At 32.7% G+C, this 19,729-nt stretch overlaps 3 protein-coding genes across 6 annotated transcripts; 2 read left to right on the forward strand and 1 right to left on the reverse strand.

Moving 5' to 3' along the window:
* The first annotated feature begins 606 nt into the window (after positions 1-606).
* On the forward strand, positions 607-3,656 carry LOC146934491 (U3 small nucleolar ribonucleoprotein IMP3-like). The gene is made up of 5 exons (XM_085706388.1): positions 607-699; positions 1,261-1,403; positions 1,525-1,632; positions 2,229-2,303; positions 3,301-3,656. Exons 2-5 carry the CDS (start codon positions 1,270-1,272, stop codon positions 3,530-3,532), a joined length of 549 nt encoding a protein of 182 aa, XP_085562514.1. The 5' UTR covers positions 607-699; positions 1,261-1,269; the 3' UTR covers positions 3,533-3,656.
* Positions 3,657-5,590: 1,934 nt separating this feature from the next.
* LOC146934492 (initiator tRNA phosphoribosyl transferase family protein) lies at positions 5,591-9,333 on the forward strand. Of its 3 annotated transcripts, none has more exons than XM_085706391.1 (7): positions 5,591-5,961; positions 6,255-6,418; positions 6,908-7,541; positions 8,097-8,197; positions 8,281-8,411; positions 8,781-8,840; positions 8,983-9,333. In XM_085706391.1, the coding sequence occupies exons 1-6, from the start codon at positions 5,664-5,666 to the stop codon at positions 8,791-8,793; spliced, it is 1,341 nt and encodes a 446-aa protein (XP_085562517.1). In that variant the 5' UTR covers positions 5,591-5,663; the 3' UTR covers positions 8,794-8,840; positions 8,983-9,333. The 3 variants fall into 3 exon arrangements, with proteins under 3 accessions (XP_085562517.1, XP_085562516.1, XP_085562518.1); XM_085706390.1 differs by having other exon boundaries at positions 8,281-8,389; XM_085706392.1 differs by having other exon boundaries at positions 6,260-6,418; positions 8,281-8,389.
* A 545-nt stretch (positions 9,334-9,878) lies between these two features.
* Positions 9,879-18,455, reverse strand: LOC146934493 (putative protein phosphatase 2C 6). 2 transcript variants are annotated; one of them, XM_085706394.1, is made up of 5 exons: positions 17,795-18,455; positions 12,761-12,796; positions 12,316-12,603; positions 11,795-11,900; positions 9,879-10,462 (listed from the first exon to the last, which is right to left on the reverse strand). In XM_085706394.1, exons 1-5 carry the CDS (start codon positions 18,434-18,436, stop codon positions 10,140-10,142), a joined length of 1,395 nt encoding a protein of 464 aa, XP_085562520.1. In that variant the 5' UTR covers positions 18,437-18,455; the 3' UTR covers positions 9,879-10,139. The 2 variants fall into 2 exon arrangements, with proteins under 2 accessions (XP_085562520.1, XP_085562519.1); XM_085706393.1 differs by lacking the exon at positions 12,761-12,796 and having other exon boundaries at positions 17,795-18,314.
* Between the last annotated feature and the right edge of the window lie 1,274 nt (positions 18,456-19,729).

Genomic DNA, 19,729 nt, shown 5'->3' on the forward strand with positions numbered 1-19,729 from the left:
TATATAAGTTTACTATAAAGGAGGAACTAAAAGTGAAGATAGAAAATTTTGATTAAAAGTTGAAGAAATTTTTTAGAGGGACTAAAACAAAAAATTAACATATTTATAGGGACAAAAAACATATCTAACCCTTATTATTATTATAAAAAATGGTATTCATGTTTATTTCAATAGGTTGGTCTAGAAGGCCTAAATAAAATACTATTTTACACGAATGATTAAAATGGTGAATTGATCAAAATAATATGAAGAGCAAAGTTTTACAAAAGATTCCAAAAATATTTGATTTACATAGACATGTATTTGAACCCATAATTTTTTCACTTATGTGTATTTTTTTTAACAAGCACTTATGTGTATTGAATGTGTATGTTTCGATTTTAAGCTTTTTGAACTAATATTTCTCTTTATATTTAAAAAAAAAATTAGGAGAGAACCGTCAATTTTATTGAAGATATAACAAGAAAAAGAAAGAAAAAAAGTAAAGGTTTTGTACCCAAAAAAAAAAAAAAAAAAGAAATCTAATGTTTTACCAATTAACTTAGTGAGAATAATAGAGTTCTTGAGAAGACTTGTTTTTATGACACGCACTCTTCTTTTGTAGTTGTAACACATTCACAGCATACAGCATACCATCCCGTAACCCTAGATAACCTTCAGCGCCGTCTCTGTTCAGCCTCCGTCTTCCCTCCCTCTAAGGTACGTTCATGTTCCCTTTGTATTGCTATTATTCGCTTTTGTTAAGAGTCCCACATCGGTTAGGAGTTGGCCTGACAATTTGTTTATAAGTGGGGGCAATCCTCACCTCACAAGCCGGTTTTGTGGGGTTGTGTTAGGTCCAACCACGATTTTTAAGATGGTATCAGAGCCTCTTCACGATTCTGTGCCACCTGTTGCCAGGTTTCCGTTATCGGGCACCCGTCATTTATGTTCACACTTCAGATGTCCAATCCTGAGCGTGAGGGGGTGTGTTAAGAGTCTCACATCGGTTAGGAGTTGGCCTGACAATTTGTTTATAAGTGGGGGCAATCCTCACCTCACAAGCCGGTTTTGTGGGGTTGTGTTAGGCCCAACCACGATTTCTAAGAGCTTTTACCTTTTTTTATCTGGGACAACCCCTTTCTATCCATAAGCTGTTTTTAGCTTATTTGCGTAAGCTATTCTTCATCATAGATGATAAAAACAGCTTATACCTTATCTGAAAATAATTTATTTGATTTGAACTTGACCTTAATAGAATGAATTGTGATGTGATGACAGTGAATAACAATGAGGAAGCTAAAGCATCATGAGCAAAGGCTTTTGAGAAAGGTGAATTTTTTGGAATGGAAGAGAGAAGGGGGTCACAGAGAGAACATGGTTATGCAGCGCTACCATGTTACCGGACGGGACGATTACAAAAAGTATTTTCATAATTCACATTTTTATGTTGTTCTTGCATTTGGTATTTTTCTTTTTTTTAGTTTGGTTTTTAGCTGATTCATTTTCTTTGTGGAATTGGGATTGTGGTGGAAATATGAATAGGTATTCGAGTATATGCCGGATGGTTCAAAAGTTGGTAAACACTGTGAAACAGATGGATCCCAAGGATCCTTTTCGAGTTGATATGACTGATAAGCTTTTGGAAAAACTGTATGTTCACTTTCTGAAGTTCAAAGTTTAAACATATTTGATTTCAGTAATTAATATTTGTTTCATAATTATGGTTACTGCTATATATCATAATTATTCACGTTTTCCATCTTTCTTTTGACATACTAATTTGTTATTTAGTGTTGTGCCATGACTCCCCAAATCTATTTGTGCTTCTATTTTTTTGATTTGAACTGAATTGTTGTGGATACGACACTATGATTTTTGGTTAACTTAATTCAATTACAAATATAGTTGTAAATTATATACAAGTTGCAGGGTGGTTTTTGTAACCATTCATGACATAAATATGTAATGAAAATAGTTGAACTGACTGCGATGGTTCTTCGGTTCTCTCGTCATGATGACCATAGTTTTGTTATATAACTTACAAGTCTGTCTAGGATTTTTTAGAATGATAAATTAGACCTGCCATTTCAAAAAGGATGATTGTTCTAGTTTGTTCTAGTTTAGTGCCTGCTTTCTTTTTGCTTCTTCTTGGTAGCTGATATTAGTTTGAAACAAAGAAGATAGAAGTAAATTTTGTGAGCTACTTGCACGTATCTGTTTCATTCATTCTTTTATTTTCATGACAGTTACAATATGGGTGTGATTCCAACCAGGCAAAGCATCACACTATGTGAACGCTTAACCGTGTCAGCCTTCTGCAGGTAAAAGGAACACATTGCTGCTTTTAATCTTTTAAATGAAAATTTAGTTATCCACTTTATTTGTTTGCTCATTAGAATGTATGTTCATATGAAAACATAAAGAGTAGCTTCAACTTTACCAACATGTGGTTGGTCTGTCTGAGTGCTAAGAAGCTTGGTCATCTTATTTAACTAAGAAGCTTGGTCTTCCAAATGGCTTTGAATTTTGAAAGAAAAAACTTAGCTGATTGAATTACTATGTAAATGGACCTATCTATCGAAATATTTAGTATTCAAACAAGTGAAGCCTGGCTAGTTAAATAAGGCAAGCAATAAACAATATCTAGAAATCAAGAAAGTGTCTATAGTTATGGATTTGGGTGAGGTATTAATGAACATTTCAGGCCTTCAAAGTCCATGAACAGTCTAGAAACAGAAGTCAAAGTCTAGGAACATTGGGAATATTGTTATTCACCGTGTCCATGCTAATGTTAGATGTTTACTTCGGTTGTTTTAATACAGTTGAGGTAGCTTGAAAATTTTGCTAAGTTATCTAGTTTTAAGGGCAAATTTTGTCACATGAAGGCCAGCATATGGTTTATCATCGTTTTGTAGCTAGGCAAGTTCACTCTTCCGAGTCGTATGAAAAGTGGTATATATATTGTAGCAAGGCCAAGGGTGCCATTTTATGTGATTGAATAAACTAAATTTAATGCATGAAAAATAGGCTGACCACTGAAAAATGAAATTCTTCAGCAGTTTTTTTTTTCTTCTGCAGCATTAGTTGATTATAATTAAGTAATTACCTTTCTTCTAATGTGACGGCCAGCTAAGTTTTGGGCTAAAAATGGACTGTTGTCAACTGTCAAGTTAATCAAGTTGAAACATTGGTTATGGATTTTGACCCCTAATCTCGTCTTGTTAGTTTTATGCAGCAATAAAAATTTATTGATTTTTGTACCACAACTTTGCATTACATCGTCCTAATTTGCTCCGAACTTTGTTCACTATCATGCAGACGTAGGCTCTCAACTGTTTTGGTGAAACTAAAATTTGCTGAGCATCTGAAAGAAGCTGTAACTTATATTGAACAAGGACATGTTCGAGTTGGTCCAAATACAATTACAGACCCAGCTTACCTTGTAACTAGAAACATGGAAGACTTGATTACATGGGTGGATTCTTCCAAGATAAAGAGAAAGGTGCTTCAGTACAATGACAAGTTGGATGACTATGATTTAATGAATTAGTTGGCTATTTGTGCTTTGCTATTGAGCTAATTTTTGTTGTAGACATGAATGAACCAAGACATCTGTGGATGAATTTTTGACTTTGTATGGTTATCTCCTTTAATGGGAAATACTTTTTTTAAAAGAAGAGAATCATTCCATATTATGACGGGGGTTAATGAAATTTGGATGTAGGTTGTGTTTGAACTTTCTTTTAGATTTTTTTTAATCGGGGTGCGCATAAGAACAAACTGATTCTTCGAGCCGTATAGGGCCGCAATGGGTGGTAAAGACCTATAAGCAGTCCCTTTAAATATCAGAAACTGGCTTCATAAAACAGGAGATGCAAGGGAAAATAATCTTGTATAGACATCGCTCCATAATCAAACTCTGATTCATTTTAAATGGTGGAAGTAGATTAGTAGAGCCTTCTCGTGGTTAATGGCATGGTGACGATAGGAAACGAGTGTGAATGAATGTAATACCAAGTTAGATAAATTTTCGAAAGATAATAGAGCCAAAATCAAATATAAACAAATCAATCCAGTTGAATAAAATGTGAGCAAGTCCGAATTGTTGTGAGGAATTGAAGTAAGTTCGACCTAACAGAATTTTGCGTAGATCTGACCTTCTCTACAAATTTAAGACCATTTTTACATGTCAAAGAGTGTTTTCAGGCCTGGTTTAGTCTTTTTGAGTCTCTTCAATGTCAAGGGCTACTTCTTTTTTTAGGTTTCAACGATTATTTTCTTGACAAAGCAAAAGGGTTTAAATAATTATTTTTAAAGTCTGATTTGATATAATATGTAACGTCTCTATCAACTAAGTTAAATTTACAGAAACAAAGTATGGTTTGATATGTTAGTTTATATGGAACATTACTCATCTGACCAATTTCAGAAAAAGTTTGTCTCTATTACATGTTTTGTACCTTAAGCATGTCATTGTCTTTTTTATTTCTTTTTTTAAGAAAGATAGTTACAAAATTGCCTTTCTAATTAAATTTAATTAGAATAGAAACAAAAGAGTGTTTTAGTAAAAATAAGTGGGTGTAGTTTGCTAATTTACACCTTAGTGTTTTTAAGTGGATGTAAATTAGCATCCCTATATATTAAAAGTAAAAAACTTATACTTGATGACATGAAACATGTGTGAAAATGAATTGTTTATATGAATGTTCATACGTTTATTTTGCTTTCACATTAAAATCTTATTATAATTTTAACCTTTGAATTGAGCATGTCCTATATGCGATATATTGTTAAATAATTTCTGCAATTACATCATAATGTTAGAGGCTTAAAAGGCTTACAAAATGAAGTAAACTCTAGAATGCCAATATTTTTCATTTCTAAACAAAAATGAAGAATTTCAATAACTATAATTTTAAGGCTAAGTTTATGGTGCACAAATGAGACAAGTCTCGTATCATAAGCAAACTTATTTTCATCATTGAATTAATAAGTCTCACTATTAGATCAAATGATATTAGATAAGACTTATTAATTCAATAGTGAAAAATAAATTTGTGTGTAGTGCAAGATTTATTTACTTATGAAAATTATACAAAATCTTGTTTAATTTAGATATATAATGGTACACTTTTTTTTTGTCATGTTGCACGTTTTGTTTACTTTTCCGGTGAATTCACTTTTTTAAGGTTTTTTTTTTTTTGACCCAATTTTTTAAGTTTTTTTAAACATGTAAAAAAGTATATTTTTTTTACCCAACATAATTAATTCTTTTAATAAATAATTAATTATTTTATACCTTAGAATATACTACTACACAGTAGGAATAAAAATACTCATAGGATCTTTCCAAAAAAAACTTAGAGCATGAGGATCTATGTTTTATTCTAGAGAGGATCTATGTTCCTAGTACCAACTGACCTATTTTTGCGGTAAACAGTACTCTGACCTTTTTAACTGTGGTGTGGATCGGATCTATATATGTTTTTATGATGATGTCGTTAAATAACAGTACTTTTAGAGAGACTATGATGACGTGTGCATATCATGTCGTTTGTTACTAGTACTAGGTCATAGTACATATATGTTCGTGTGAGCCACTCTGTTGGCGGCTGATACTCATTGTTTTTTTAGAGAGAGAAATTAGAGAGCTTTCTAGAGAGAGAGAGAGAGAGATTTGGATGGAGGTTTCAGAGGGAGAATTTTCGAAGAAGCTAAGCATATACAAAGCAGCAAGAAGCATTAAAAAAAGAGACAACAGTTTATACAACGCACTTAGATCTATCTATCAAGATTCTGTTTTCGTTGGTGAAATCTCTCAATTATGGCCTCAACTTCCTCTTCTCGCAAACCTTCGTTGTGGCTTATGGTACTCTTCTAATTTCCATTCCACTTGTTACTTCAAATCCACCGATGGTCACACCAACAATTGTTCTTTCTCCACTGCTCGTCTCAACCTTCATGTGGCTCATCTTGCCGGTACTATTCGACAACAATCCTATTCAATTATAATTCTAGTTTTTACTAGTAACCTATCAAATTCGTCCTTTGATTCTTTAAGGTGCTCTCATATATGAGATTATGAATACTTCAAATATGTACATGACTCACTTTTGTCTTGCCATAATGAATAGACAAAAGGGCAAAAGTGAGTCATGGACGTATCCAGAATGTTTTATGAGATATCATATATATAGTCTTACAAATTTGGTGGTTTACTCATTCTTTTACACGCAAGTCAATATTTTTTATACTTTTGTTCACATTGGTAGCACAGAAAGGTGGTTGTATGATTGTTGATTCTACTAGAAAAGGAAAGCGTTTCCCAGACAGCATGTCCAAAACCATACCCATATGGACTTGTGTTCTTAATCGTGCAATTGCCCAATTTAAAAGAGATTTTCATATGGATGATGCTTCAGCACCACAATTGAGTGTAATGATCACTAGTCTTATGCTTCCTCCCTCTTTTACATTTTATTTCAAAATTCTTATTTGTCTGAAGGGTTAAAATATGTTTTTTTGTAAATATAGAAGTACACTTTTGTTTTTAGTCTATGTAACAGTTCTTGTTTTGTAACAATTCTGTCACAGTTCTTTTTGTTTTGCTAGTCTCTATAAAATTTGTTCATGTGAGTTTTTTTAACAAATTGTTCATGGGTGAATTGGTCATTGTAATATGCGTGTACTATATACTATAATTCTTATGCAGCACATATTACACAGATAAGTTTCAATGTCAACAAATATTTTATGGACTAAAACAAAAGAACAAGAACCAAATTATAAAAGTAATCTATCTGCCATGACTAAAAACAAAGCAAAGCTTTTATAAGGACTTTTTTTTAAGAGGACTACTAAACATATTTAAAGCTTGTGTATATGAACCCTTTATAATAATTGTGCTGTTGCCTCCGTAAAACAGGAGGACTCTGATTGGGATTGCTCTTTGCACCTACCACTTTGGGTTCCCCTAACAGAAAAGGCTTCAATTGAGGAGCACTTAGAGGAATGGACTCAACAATTGAAAGCAAGTGGAGCTGACATTGCTTCCCTCTCTGCTTCCTTGAAGAAACCATTACGTCCTCTATGGATTTCTCAGAAAACCGTCATATGGTTAAATGAAGTACCTCACCATGATTCTTGGGATTTCACACCAATCATACTTGTCTCTGCTTCTTCTTCGTCGAACGGTGTAAGCCAACACAACAAGACTAACTCCGAGTTTAGCTGGAATTATATACCAGGTGCAGGAGATGATGAAGAAAGTTGGTCTAGGGGTTTAACTCCACCTCTCTTTTGGAATCATGTTTATGATCTTATAAATTCAGGTCCTGATGTGTGTAACCAGAAGGTTGCAGATATTGTTGAAAAGGGTAGGGTACGCCGTGCTTATAGAGGAGAGAGTGCTCCTCAGATTAGAGTTAAATCACTTTCACATGAAGAACCGTCACTGGCTTCTGATGTTTCAAATATTGAAGTTGACACCAAGTCTTTTGAAGATTCTGAAATTTCTTGGTTGGGTTCTACTAATTTGGCAGTTGGTGCATCTCAATTTGGTATGCTGACTTAGTTAATGCTCTTTATTAATATTATGATATACTATAGTGGTACTATTTTGAATTCTCTTTGCCACATGTTTCGATTGATGGTGATATATAAATAATCACAGCTGAGTCACCACAATTTTAGCAAAAGTTGCACTTTTAAACTTCAACAAAATTGTGGTGCCACCATGATTTTGTTAGAACACTAACTTTTTGTGTACACCTACTTATGTACGAAATTGCTCTTTATATATAGACGTGACTATCTTTTTGATTTCTTAAACCATTAATTAAGAACATATTTAAAAATACACACGTGCACACACATGCATATGGTGATTTACATTGGGCTTATGTTTAGAGAGAAAAAATTTCAAAGCAGGCTTATAATTAGTACTAGAGCCAGAGGTAGTATATCTTTTGATGAAGCATGCCTAGTCCTATTGACTTAAATTTATATTTTTTTGACACCAGAAGACCAGTCTACTTGTGATTAGCAACATGATTGGGCAGTAAAAAAAATATTTTGCTATGTTTTATGTGGCTGAGTGTTCATGTTTGGTACAGCTACAGATGCAGCCGATGTTGATTGCATATTGAATTGTGATTGTGAGTCCATCACTGTCTGTCTTCCCAGTTCAGAAGCATATCTGCATCTTCCAATTGTGGTTAGTATGAAGTGGAAACAACGCTTCTTGTTGTTGAATGGTTGTTGTTAGAATTCGCACTGATTTTAATTTTTCATGGACAGAGTTCAAAGTTTGATCGCTTTTCCTTATTAAATAATATTCCTAAAGCTGTGAGCTTCGCCAAGTTCAACCTCAGTCTGGGAAAACGACTTCTGGTCTGTTGTAATGATGGTATTCGCTTTGAATTCTCTCGGTATTTATCTATTTTTCTACTAATAGTTGACTAGAATTTGTGTGATACCAAATTGCATGAATTCACTACTTGTGTTGTGTTAGGGATTTTAACAAGTTTACTTTGTCATTGAATTTCACCAATTCAATTGTTAATTAGTATCATATTAATGATAAATTGCACAAAGTTCATTTAAATTTAAAATTAGTAGTGGACATTTATATTTTTTTTAAAACCATATTTGAGTCTTTGTTGTGCTTGTCTTTAATCCTTCTAAATCATTCCGCTGGACGACCTATTTAAAAGTTTTATGTGTTGTAAATGACATGTATATTTGTATCTAGAAAAGTTATTTGAGTCTTTGATATATTATTTTTCTTTGCTTTTCAGGGGAAGATATTAGTATATGTGTTTGCTTAGCAATTTTGATGTCACTATTTGATGAAAAAGGTACATATTTATATAGCTTTCATATTGTTACAAATAATATAATTCTAAATCCAATTTCTCACATATGTGGAATCAATGCATTTCACTATCGATCCATCAACCACCATTTCTACTTAAAAATATATATCATGGTTATTTACAGGTACTTTTGATGATGGGAATTCCTTCAATCCAACACATGTCACTAAATGGGATATGAGAAGACGGCTTGTATTTGTCTGTAAGTTTGCGACAAATGCACGACCATGCAGAGGAAATTTGAGGCAAGTATTTAACTTTCTTATTGGCAGAAAATGCATTCTTCAAACGCAGGAGGACGGTGAGGACGGTGGCAGTGATGAGTGATTGCTAGAACATGTGTATATCATTAGTCTTGATTTTTGTATGCATAGGTTTATGCATATGTTCTGTCAAATAACATCAATTGTGCCTCAACATGGAATTCATAATTATACTCTGATCTCTGGTTTAACCAATTAAATTTTGCTCAAAATCGAATTCATAATTATACTCTGATCTCTGGTTTATACATCCATGTTGTCAAGGCACGGTAGTCAAATTACTAATTTTATGCTGAACATTTGAATATTTTTCCAGTTTGAATGAAATGTAAAAGCAATATTAAAGTGGAGAAAATAAAGTTATAACTTCATTAGAAATGGTTATCCTATACCTCCAAGTTAGAAAGAAGAAAACTGAGAATAGAAAACTGAGAATATCATATTTCATTCCATTAGTATTAGTTTTTAGAAGTTCAACAAACGAATTGGTAAAGAGGTATGTTATTTGAACAACCACTTTTTGTACAACTTATGGGACAACCAAGAATATAGAAAGAAATGTATGTCTTGGCACGAAAATCAAAGCAATAAAGAGAGAGAGAGAGAGAGAGAGAGAGAGAGAGAGAGAGAGAGAGAGAGAGAGAGAGAGAGAGAGAGAGAGTTGTCCCAAAAGTTGTAAGAAAATGGTTGTACAAATATCATTTCTCATTGGTAAATTGGTAAATTCATTCTATTTGCCCTTGTCAAGGACCAAAAGGATAAAATGGGGTGTCGATCAACACTTCTGTAACAAACAAGGCCTAGCTAGTTGTTACTTGTCATGAATCAACTTCTTTTTGCCAGTCAATTCTGTATATACAGGAGGTTAGGAGAAACACAATTGTTGAAGTGATAACTGAGAACGATCATGACAATGGATTTGTTCTGTTTATATTGTAAACCAACTCTAGGAAATCAACTCTAGTAGCTTCATTACCTTCTCATGGTTGAAAACTATTGAAGAGAATCAGTCGTATTCTTAGGAAATTGAAGGAGGCCTTTGCACACGTTTTCTCTTTGATTTCAGATCAACAACTATGATTGAAATGTTATCTGTACTATTTCTACCAATCGCAATTTCAGTGAGGCTATCAGCAACAACTTGTGTTGGAGATATTTCCTCTGTTGATAAGGATCTGCGGCGCCTTCTTAGAATGCTCCGCGCTACTTCTCCCACCTCCTCATTCGTCATTACATCCCAAAGTCCATCACTTGCCAAAATTAAACATTCATCCTCGTCGGTTCTAGCTGTAAAATTTACCTCTGGCACTGGAATAATCCATGGTCTCAAGTACCGGTCACCTGAAATAACACCATTATTAGGAATTTAAACACAAGATGAGGAGGTGCAAGAAAACTGTTTCAGGACGCAAGTGATTTTAGGTGCAAGAAGCTAGTGATGTTTTATGCGATCAGATAGCTTGTGGGACAAGTAAAGATGACAAGAATCATTGAAAAATAATTAACATCCATTTTTCGCAAAACCTTGCACACACAACTTCAAAATCAATCGTTCATGTCTAGCTTTAGAATCAAAGTCGATACAATATTGAGGAACAGCCGATATGTATATTTTCTCAGTTATTATGGATTAAATTACAGATACATTTCAAAATTAACATACACACAAATACACTGTGAATGCTCCTAGTACCTAGGTAACTTGCAAAACCATCAACAAACTCCAAACATGAAAACATTAAGAATTTTTTAGTAAACCTACGTATCCCCTGTGCGGAGACTATTCAATCGAGGTAAATGAAATTCATTTAAGGGGTTGAGCTCTCCGAACATAAGTTTTACCAAAGCATTAAGAATTTAATCTATAATGATGAAGTTAACAATAAATGCTAAAATGTTGGCACATAATACTGTAAATGACAATGTTGCTAATTAAATTGCTATGCATAGTGTTTCAATCAAGTGGCATATGATATCGCTTATCAGCTTCCCTGTCAACATTTGTTCCCTCACCGCCCTCAAAGTTAAACTCGTTTTCATATGAAAGTTAGACTTCTAATCCTTATGATGCTTCGATCCCACTATTTAACTTCCTTTCTGATACTCCATTCTCAGGCATCTAATGCAGCCAATCTCTGTATCTCTTCAACTGTTACCTTTTTTTAGAATTTGTTTGTAGTGCCACAAAAAATGGAGTAATCATTGTACCAACTAGGAAAGATGGTTCATCTGTCCACTTTCCGATTGTTCTTAGTTGTGTACAGTTTTATCTTGTCTTCCTCTCTCTCTCTCTCTCTCTCTCTCTCTCTTGATCTCCCCTTTGATTTTTCATTTTGCTATTTACTTTAAAACCAAATTTACTAATCCAGTAAGGAACCGTTTGGAAGTTACAATTGCATGAAAGTGGAATGATAAAAATCGAAAAATAATTGTATTGATAAGGGAAAATTTACTTTTGAAATTCCCTGATATTGATAAAAGAGTGTAGATAGCTATTATAATCACAAAACCCTTTTGAGAAAGCCCCCCACTTAGTTAAAAGATTAAGCCGTTTGCACTTTGCACACCCTTACTAGCTCATAGCAGAAGACTATTTTGCATATAATATTAGGTCAAACAACAGTACGTAAATTCTTAACCAAAGATTGGATATATGAAGATAAATCAAGATACCTATGGCCCTGGACATGGCAAGAACACCAAACACCCTAGCTCCATTCCAGTTTATGACTTTTCCTCCTTCTCCTTCAATTCTCAAGAGTTCGTCTTCTCTGTCAGGCTGTACAAGCAAGGACAATGGTATCTCAAAACCAACCCACTGAAGAGAAAGATATAATGTTTGAATATATGGTTGCATAATGGAGATGACCTCCTAATAATTTATTTTTCTTTTTTGGTCGTCCTTTTCTCTTGGGTTACAAGTAATTCAGAACTTCAAAAGCTGTATGTGTGAAATGTTTTATCTTTTCATATTACTTATATTATTATTGAGACTCATCATCTCCTAAATACATATACATGATTTTTAAATTGAAGTCCACGGCCACAATTGCAGCCTCTGCAACCGTATCACAACTGCGTTGGTGTGTCGTATTTTGCTGCAATATTAAGATTGGCAGCATAACCGCAATTTGGAATGCCAAAACTAAAGAATGCACAAAACAACAAAGAAGATAAATGGGTTATGATAAGACCTTCTGATCCACAGTCAATGGGACTGTTTGAGTCCTGCGGTAAAGAACCACCCTTGAGTCACCACAGTTGGATGTAATAATCTGGCAACCAGATAGAACAACCACAGAGGCAGTAGATCCAACCATTTCTGGGGCAGCTTCGTCTGATTCAATTTCACTGTCAGTCCTCTCAAATCCATTAGTAAATACGGCCTCCCACCTTTTCTGCCATTCAGCGCCACCTGCTATTTCTCGCTCCCACTCCTCTGCTATAACATCGTGCATTCGCTTTGCACAAAATTTAGCAACCTAGGATTAAATTAACCACAAAAGTTAGAAGAATACACTCCTCACGATGATGCTTTCTGAATTCGGACATTTTATGCTATAAAGGCCATGTTGAACAAATGCATTCGACTAGAATCAAAACTTAATAAGTAGTTATGTACTATCTTTCAGAGCTCACTTTCCCTTCTTCGTCAAGCTTTGATCTATCATAATTCTGAAATAAACAGTTGTGGTAAAGGAATTATTCAAAAAAAATATTATCTAATGTCCCCGAAGAAATACTCAATTTAATATGTAAAATAACAAGTGTCATCACGTGGGTGGAAAAAAGAAAAATGGACATGTAACATTGTAATCTACCATGAGTTCAAATACAGTACTAAAGAACAGTTAAATCTAAAGGGTGTGTTAATCAATGAGAGAATTCAGGTAACCAAGTATTTAAAGCTAGAGAAATGATATTTTACACACAATTTTAACATCAAATTGGACAATGATCCAGATGGTTAACGCGGTTTAAATATGTGGTTGATTGTGTTTAGTTGGTTGTTAATGAATTTAACATGGTGTAGCAATTCGCTAGAGAAACCATATTTTTTAAGACAACTAATCACGATATTTTAGGTGTATATTTAAACACAAATGGTGAATGAATTCACATGTACTTGAACACCCAATCATGGTTAATGATGTTAAAAGTCATGATTAACTGTCTATAGTGGAGGATGGTCTTAGTGTTGTGATTCCTTGTTGTATTCATTAACCATCTACTTAACATAATTACTCACATATTTAAAATGTGTTTTTTTGAGGAATCATAATTAAAATGTGTTGACTATTTAAATTATTGTCAAATTTAATATCAAATTTGTGTGTGAAAATAATGTAACACTTAAAATCCTCACAACCCCTGCACCCTCTAATTGCCTCATGTGAGAGCATTATGCGATATGTTCTTGGACAGTTTCAGAAAGAGAAATGATAATTCAACATCCATTTTATCTCTCATATTCACATTATTTTTTACTTTATCTCTTTATTGTTTTGGTTTTTGTGCAGATGCCTACTTTTCCTTTGTACATTATGGTTGTCACTTAAGTTGTCAACAAATGGTTGTTCAAATAACACTCCTCTCTCATAAATGTAGGTAATCAGTGCTCTTGAAAAGATAGGTGTTAGGAAGTTGAGATTTTCATATTTTTTTAATTAAAATAATATAGTAAAATTTCACTTATATTGTAAAAAAGTATTGAATTACGGTAAAAATTCTTAGTATGTCCATTGAAAACCTACAATCTCACTTAATTAATTTGAAATTTTAAGGGGTGGACTAATACATCTTGATTTGAAACGAAGGGAATTAAAATATTGTATTTCTAACAAAAAAAAAACTATTTTTTAATTTCTGAATTCTGTTTTTTAATTACGGGTATTCAAAATTATGCACACATATTAAGAAATATTTGATCTTTTTATATTTGATTTTTGGGCGAACATTATTACATTTAAAAGAAAATATTGCCATTCAATCATCTTCATAATCTCTAAAAAAAACTTGTGTTTTTTAAAATCTTTAAAAAATTATATTATTGTATGTCAAAATCATTTTTTTTATGATCCGTAACAAATAGACCATAAATCCAATAAATAAAATGAGAAGTTGAGGGTTCATGGCCTATATTTTTTATAATTGTATACATAAAAGAGAAATATTTATATAGTCACAATCAAAAATAAAAATTATTTAGATACAAACTCTTGAATGGATATCATTTCATTATTTAAAAAATGCATATTATTTAATGGATATCATTTCATTATTTAAAAAATGCATATTATTTGATCATTTTCACTTTCATATATCTCATTTATGTATGTGTACCTAAATGAATTTTATTTAGGTTTAAGTTTTAAAAATCAGTTACAAAAATACTTACATTTTTTTTGAAAGGACAAAAATACTTACATATTACATACGAATAGTAAAAAGGAAATGATAAATGAACAACCTTTTAGGTTGTCCACACCATATTTTACTACGGTTTAGGCTACAAAGCAATTTTTTTAATCATTCTTTATAATCTTGGGATGCGTGTCAGCTTTATTTGCTCAATGAAAAGGATACAGTGTGGAGAAAGTTGTTGGTTTTTGGTTGTTAAAATAACAACACTACATAGTAAAATTGTCACTTTGAAAATTATTCCCTTCGTCCCATAATAACTGAGCCATTTGCAAAAAAATATTGTCCCAGAAAAATTGACCCATTTTACTTTTCAATACAATATTAATTACTTTTTTCCAATGATAACACTAATTAATACTGTTTTCACCACTCTCAATTCAATATATTCTGTTTTGCATTTATGATAAAGAAGAATGCACCAACAGTTGATAATGGCACTCAAACTCATTTTTCTCTCTCTTTCACTTATACACTTTTTCTTAATAAGTGTGAAATGAGCCAAAGGCTCAATTAAAATGGGACAGAGGGAGTATAATACTAGACTAGATTTTGTGGGATCCTAATCACATCCTTATTAGCTTTTTTTTTTAAGGTTAAATATGTTTCTGATCCCTAAAAAATTTGAAACTTATAGGTTTAGTCCTTACATAATTTTAATAGGCTTTTTAGTCCCTACAAAAAAAAAATACTTCTAATTTTAGTCCATGTTACAACAAAGTTTGTTTAACTATCCTTAAACTCTTAAATTTTTGAACGATTTTATTGAGACAAGTTTAGAACACTATGAAAGGTTCGTTTCCTAAAATTTAGAATTTTTTAACATGATACGAATTAAATATGAATTTTTTTTAAACGATAAAAGTTAAAGATAAAATAAACAAAATCTGGACGTAAAAATCAAATTTTGCAACAATTTTTTGCAGAGGAACTTTTAGTATTGTTCTTAACACGTCTGCAAAAAAATTGTTCAAAAACTCAAGAGTTTAAGCATAAATCAAACAAATTTGAATTGAGGAGGGACTGCTACTGAGTGCATAAATTTTTTTTAGGGACTAAAAGAACAATTAAAATTAAGTAAGGACTAAACTTAAAATGTGCCAATTTTATAGGGACCAAAAACACATTTAACCTTTTTTTTTTTACCAACTTACATTTTGACTAAATACTTGACTCTTTTTTTTTTATGATGACTAAATACAATCTTCAATATTAGCATAAATAAAATACGACGAGGTTGCCATTATCTTGTCAAATTTATGTGGCGGTATGAGAATTGAGAACAACTATAATTAGTAGTGATGGGGAAGAAAAAAATATTTATGTGGCGGTATGAGAATTGAGAACAACTATAATTAGTAGTGATGGGGAAGAAAAAAATGAGTGTGCAAAAGCGATTATCTTTTTCACTATTGTACAATCATTTTGAACAAAAGAAATAATGAAAAACAAAATATAGATATATAGAAATAAAAGAAATTATATTTGGATAACTTTTTCTTTTAAAAAAAATGTTTTGAATAACTTTTGAAAAAATTCACACTCATTCTTTTTTGAAAGAAATTCACCCTATTGTTCATATTGTGTGTTTTATTTCTTTTTTTTTTTTTAACTTTCTCTATTGTTTGTGTACCTTAAAAAGAGAAAAGAATATGGTTATCTCAAAAGTTATTTTTAAAGTAGTTGTATAAATTCTTTCAGAAAAAAGCAGTTGTATAAATACCATTTTTTGATATATTATTGACTACCATTCATTTTTTTTTTTACAATTATTGACTACCATTCATAAAAAAAGTATAATATTGACCGGTCGAATTTTTTGGTACAATATATATATATATATATATATATATATATATATATATATATATATTTAAAAAATATTTAAACCGTTGAAATTGAATAAGCTTTCCCTAGAAAGGGCAGACTCAGCACAACAATCATCCCTCAGCCCGGTATAATATGCCAAAAGTGGTGAAAAGGTACATAATGAAACGTAGGTCCCACTATGTACATAATGAAACATTGGTCCCACTTACCCACACATGTCATGATATGAACAACGTACCCTTTCTTTGGGAAAAAAAGCTCATCCTTCCAGACACGTAGCTCAACCTTTTCCTCCAAAACTCATTCTCCCCCAACAAACAGGACCACACCCACCCAAACATTATTATACTCGTAATAATAATAATCACTATCCCTTCAAAAAAAAAAAAATCACTACCACATTCAATCAATCCTTTTTTTAACAAAAAAAAATAATTAAATTTTATATTTTAAATATGTTTGTCTTCAAAGTTTTCTTAAAAAAAAAAAGTTTGTCTTCAAAGTTTGTGTGCCAACTTGCCTCTTTGCATGTATAAATTTGAGGTAACTTTTACAAAATTATGGTGAACTATTGTAATTTTAAAAAAATATATTATACTAAAAATTGTATATTCAATATTTTAAAAGTTGAAAAACGTATTTTAATTTGTGTTTCAAGGACACCGGTTAGAAAAAAAAAATTAAATATGCAATATACTATATATTTTTATTTTTTTTGAAAGATAAATATACTATATATAAAACACTATAACCTTGTTTCTTTCATATATTCGATCGATCTTATTTAATAGATTAAAATTTGATGTAAAACACTCGTGATTTTAACAAATTTTTTACAATATTAACAATGGTAAAAAAATATGTTATCACTCGTTCCCAAGAAAAAGTTGAAACTTGTGATTGGTCTGTGAGGGAAACAACTTGAGATCTGGGTAGTTCTAACGACTCTCTATGACTATTCCTTCCTAATACTCCGTTCTAGTACAGGTAGTAGTATCTGTTCTAAAAGAGAAAGAAAAGAAAAGGCCCACAACAGTAGTATTATACACAGTCGTATCTACAAACGTGTCACCACTGAACGAAACGGACCATTAATTTATCTCTTTTTGTGGACCACTCTACCTATAACACGTGGCCTTCCTCACAAACATACTCACCAACTACATTCCCGTTTCAGTTTAACCACCATCACAATTCAGATTCTCCTTTTTTATTCTATTTCCAGAAATAATATCAAAAAATATTGAGATTAATTGAACACCAGATAAACAAATAAATAAAAACAAAATAAAATTATAATCCAAACAAAGTAAATAAATAAAATAGACACATAACGCCACACCATACGATAATAATAAATAAAATAGAAACTGTTGTTTTTTGAAATAATAATAAATTTAAAAAATGGAAAAAGGTGTGTACCTGAGCTCCACCGTGGCCGTCGTAAACACCGAAGAAATGGATAGGACTGATCTCGCCGGAGGATCTAGAACCGGGAGCAGTACAACCGCCGACGTGATCGCAAGTGCGTGACATGAATCCCGGAATAACAGCGACGGCGTCCTCCATCTCTCTCCGTCTTCCAATCACCGAAGTATGTCCCCAACTCACTCCCTTGTTATTCATTCCTACGCATTTCTCCCTCACCACGGCCGTCACCACAACCCCCTCCGGCGCTGCAGGTTCGTTTTTGTCAGTTTCATTGGACACAGCGATCAACGGAGGTGCAAGAATCACTCGGTTCACCGTGAACGTTGGAATTTCGCCTGAACCGCTACTGATAGAGGAAATGTCGCCGGAACCGTTGAAGTTACGGAAATCGTCAGTGCTGAAAACGGAGGAAATGCCTGAAGCGGAGCTAGTTGAAGTCTGATCAGAGTCGACTCGTTCGAGTTTCGAATCTGAATTGTCCAAAGGTTCCATAACGGAGCAGTGATTGAGTGAGAGAAAGAGAAAGAGAGGAAGAAGAAGAAGAGACGATAAAAAGGAGAAGAAAGGACAGGTAAGAAAGTGACACGTGTGAGGAAAATTGTTGCGAGTTTTTTTGATGGCACACGCATCCATTGTGAATTTGTAATTGATTTGTTGTTGAGTAGGGAATAGAAACGAGGAAAGTAATTGTCTGTACTCGCACTCACCTGCCTTATGCTGTGACTCCACCTTCCCACACGCATCTCTTGCGTATTATTGTATCGCGTCCACGTTTTGAGTATCTGCTTCGTACATGCTTTGATCTGTGAATTTAAAAAGCCACCGTTTGCTTATGATTGGACCGTCCCCACAGTGCGACATTGAATTACGCTGTAGTTAATAATTTCTCTGCTATGACGTGTGAGGAATTCATGTACTATATATGTACGTAAGCAAAGGTACTCTGTTTCTCATTACTAGCAGGCCATGTGGCACTTGTGTTATTTTGGGGACCCACACGTTTGGTAAAATTTTATGTTTGAATTAGTTGAATTTAATGAGAAAATAACTTCATTTTTTATCAACTTTTCATTTTTTTTAAAAGAGAAATGATATTTGTACAACCATTTTGTGATAACTTTTAGATAATTTTCTCTCTCATACTCACATTATATTCTTACTCTCTCTCATCATTTTTCTCTCTCCATTGTTTTTGACCAATAAGAAGAGAGAAAAAGAAGGTTGTCATGAAAGTTGTACCAAATAGTTGTTTAAATATCATTGCTCTTTGTAAAACTAGGTGATCTTGTTTAATTACACGCTCAAAATAGTAAAAGAGCAAAGTAAGAGGTTTATTATGTGGAAAGAATGTACACCTTCTATTGTCATGAAGGAAGGAGTTCATGGGACCGGGGACGAGCTATCGAAGAGTAATCGAGGGAGTGTCATGGACGACACATTCGATGCAACGATTTGTTAATTGTTGAGAGGCATTTCAATCAGTTGAGACATCATGAATTGCGAAAGTCCTAGTTCGGGTTATTGATTCACGAAAAGAAATGTTATGGAAATGAACTGTAAGGTCGTGAGGATTGAGTCTTAGGTCAACACTACATCAATATTCATCAAGTTTGATTCATTTTAATGGTTAACTTTTTTGATTTTTTTTTAAATTAAACTTTAATTTTACAATTTGCATCATTAGCAACCATTTGATGTGTGCATGATGAAAAAGAATCCTAAGAATCTTAAGAAAGATGATGAAGAAGATAGGACGTGTCGTTTTTTAACAGCATTGTAAAATGAAAATGAATATCCAGCAAATAATTTAGAAAAGGAGCCAGCATAATTTTGTCAATTTTTCTTATTTAACAAGTCAAATGAAGTACGAGGAAAGAAAGCGAAATTTTGATAGTAGTTGACATGACAATTGCAAGGTGTGCACTC

The sequence above is a fragment of the Medicago sativa genome, chromosome 4 (assembly GCF_051527215.1).
Source record: "Medicago sativa cultivar Bolivia chromosome 4, Bolivia_mono, whole genome shotgun sequence".
NCBI classification, from domain to species: domain Eukaryota; kingdom Viridiplantae; phylum Streptophyta; class Magnoliopsida; order Fabales; family Fabaceae; genus Medicago; species Medicago sativa.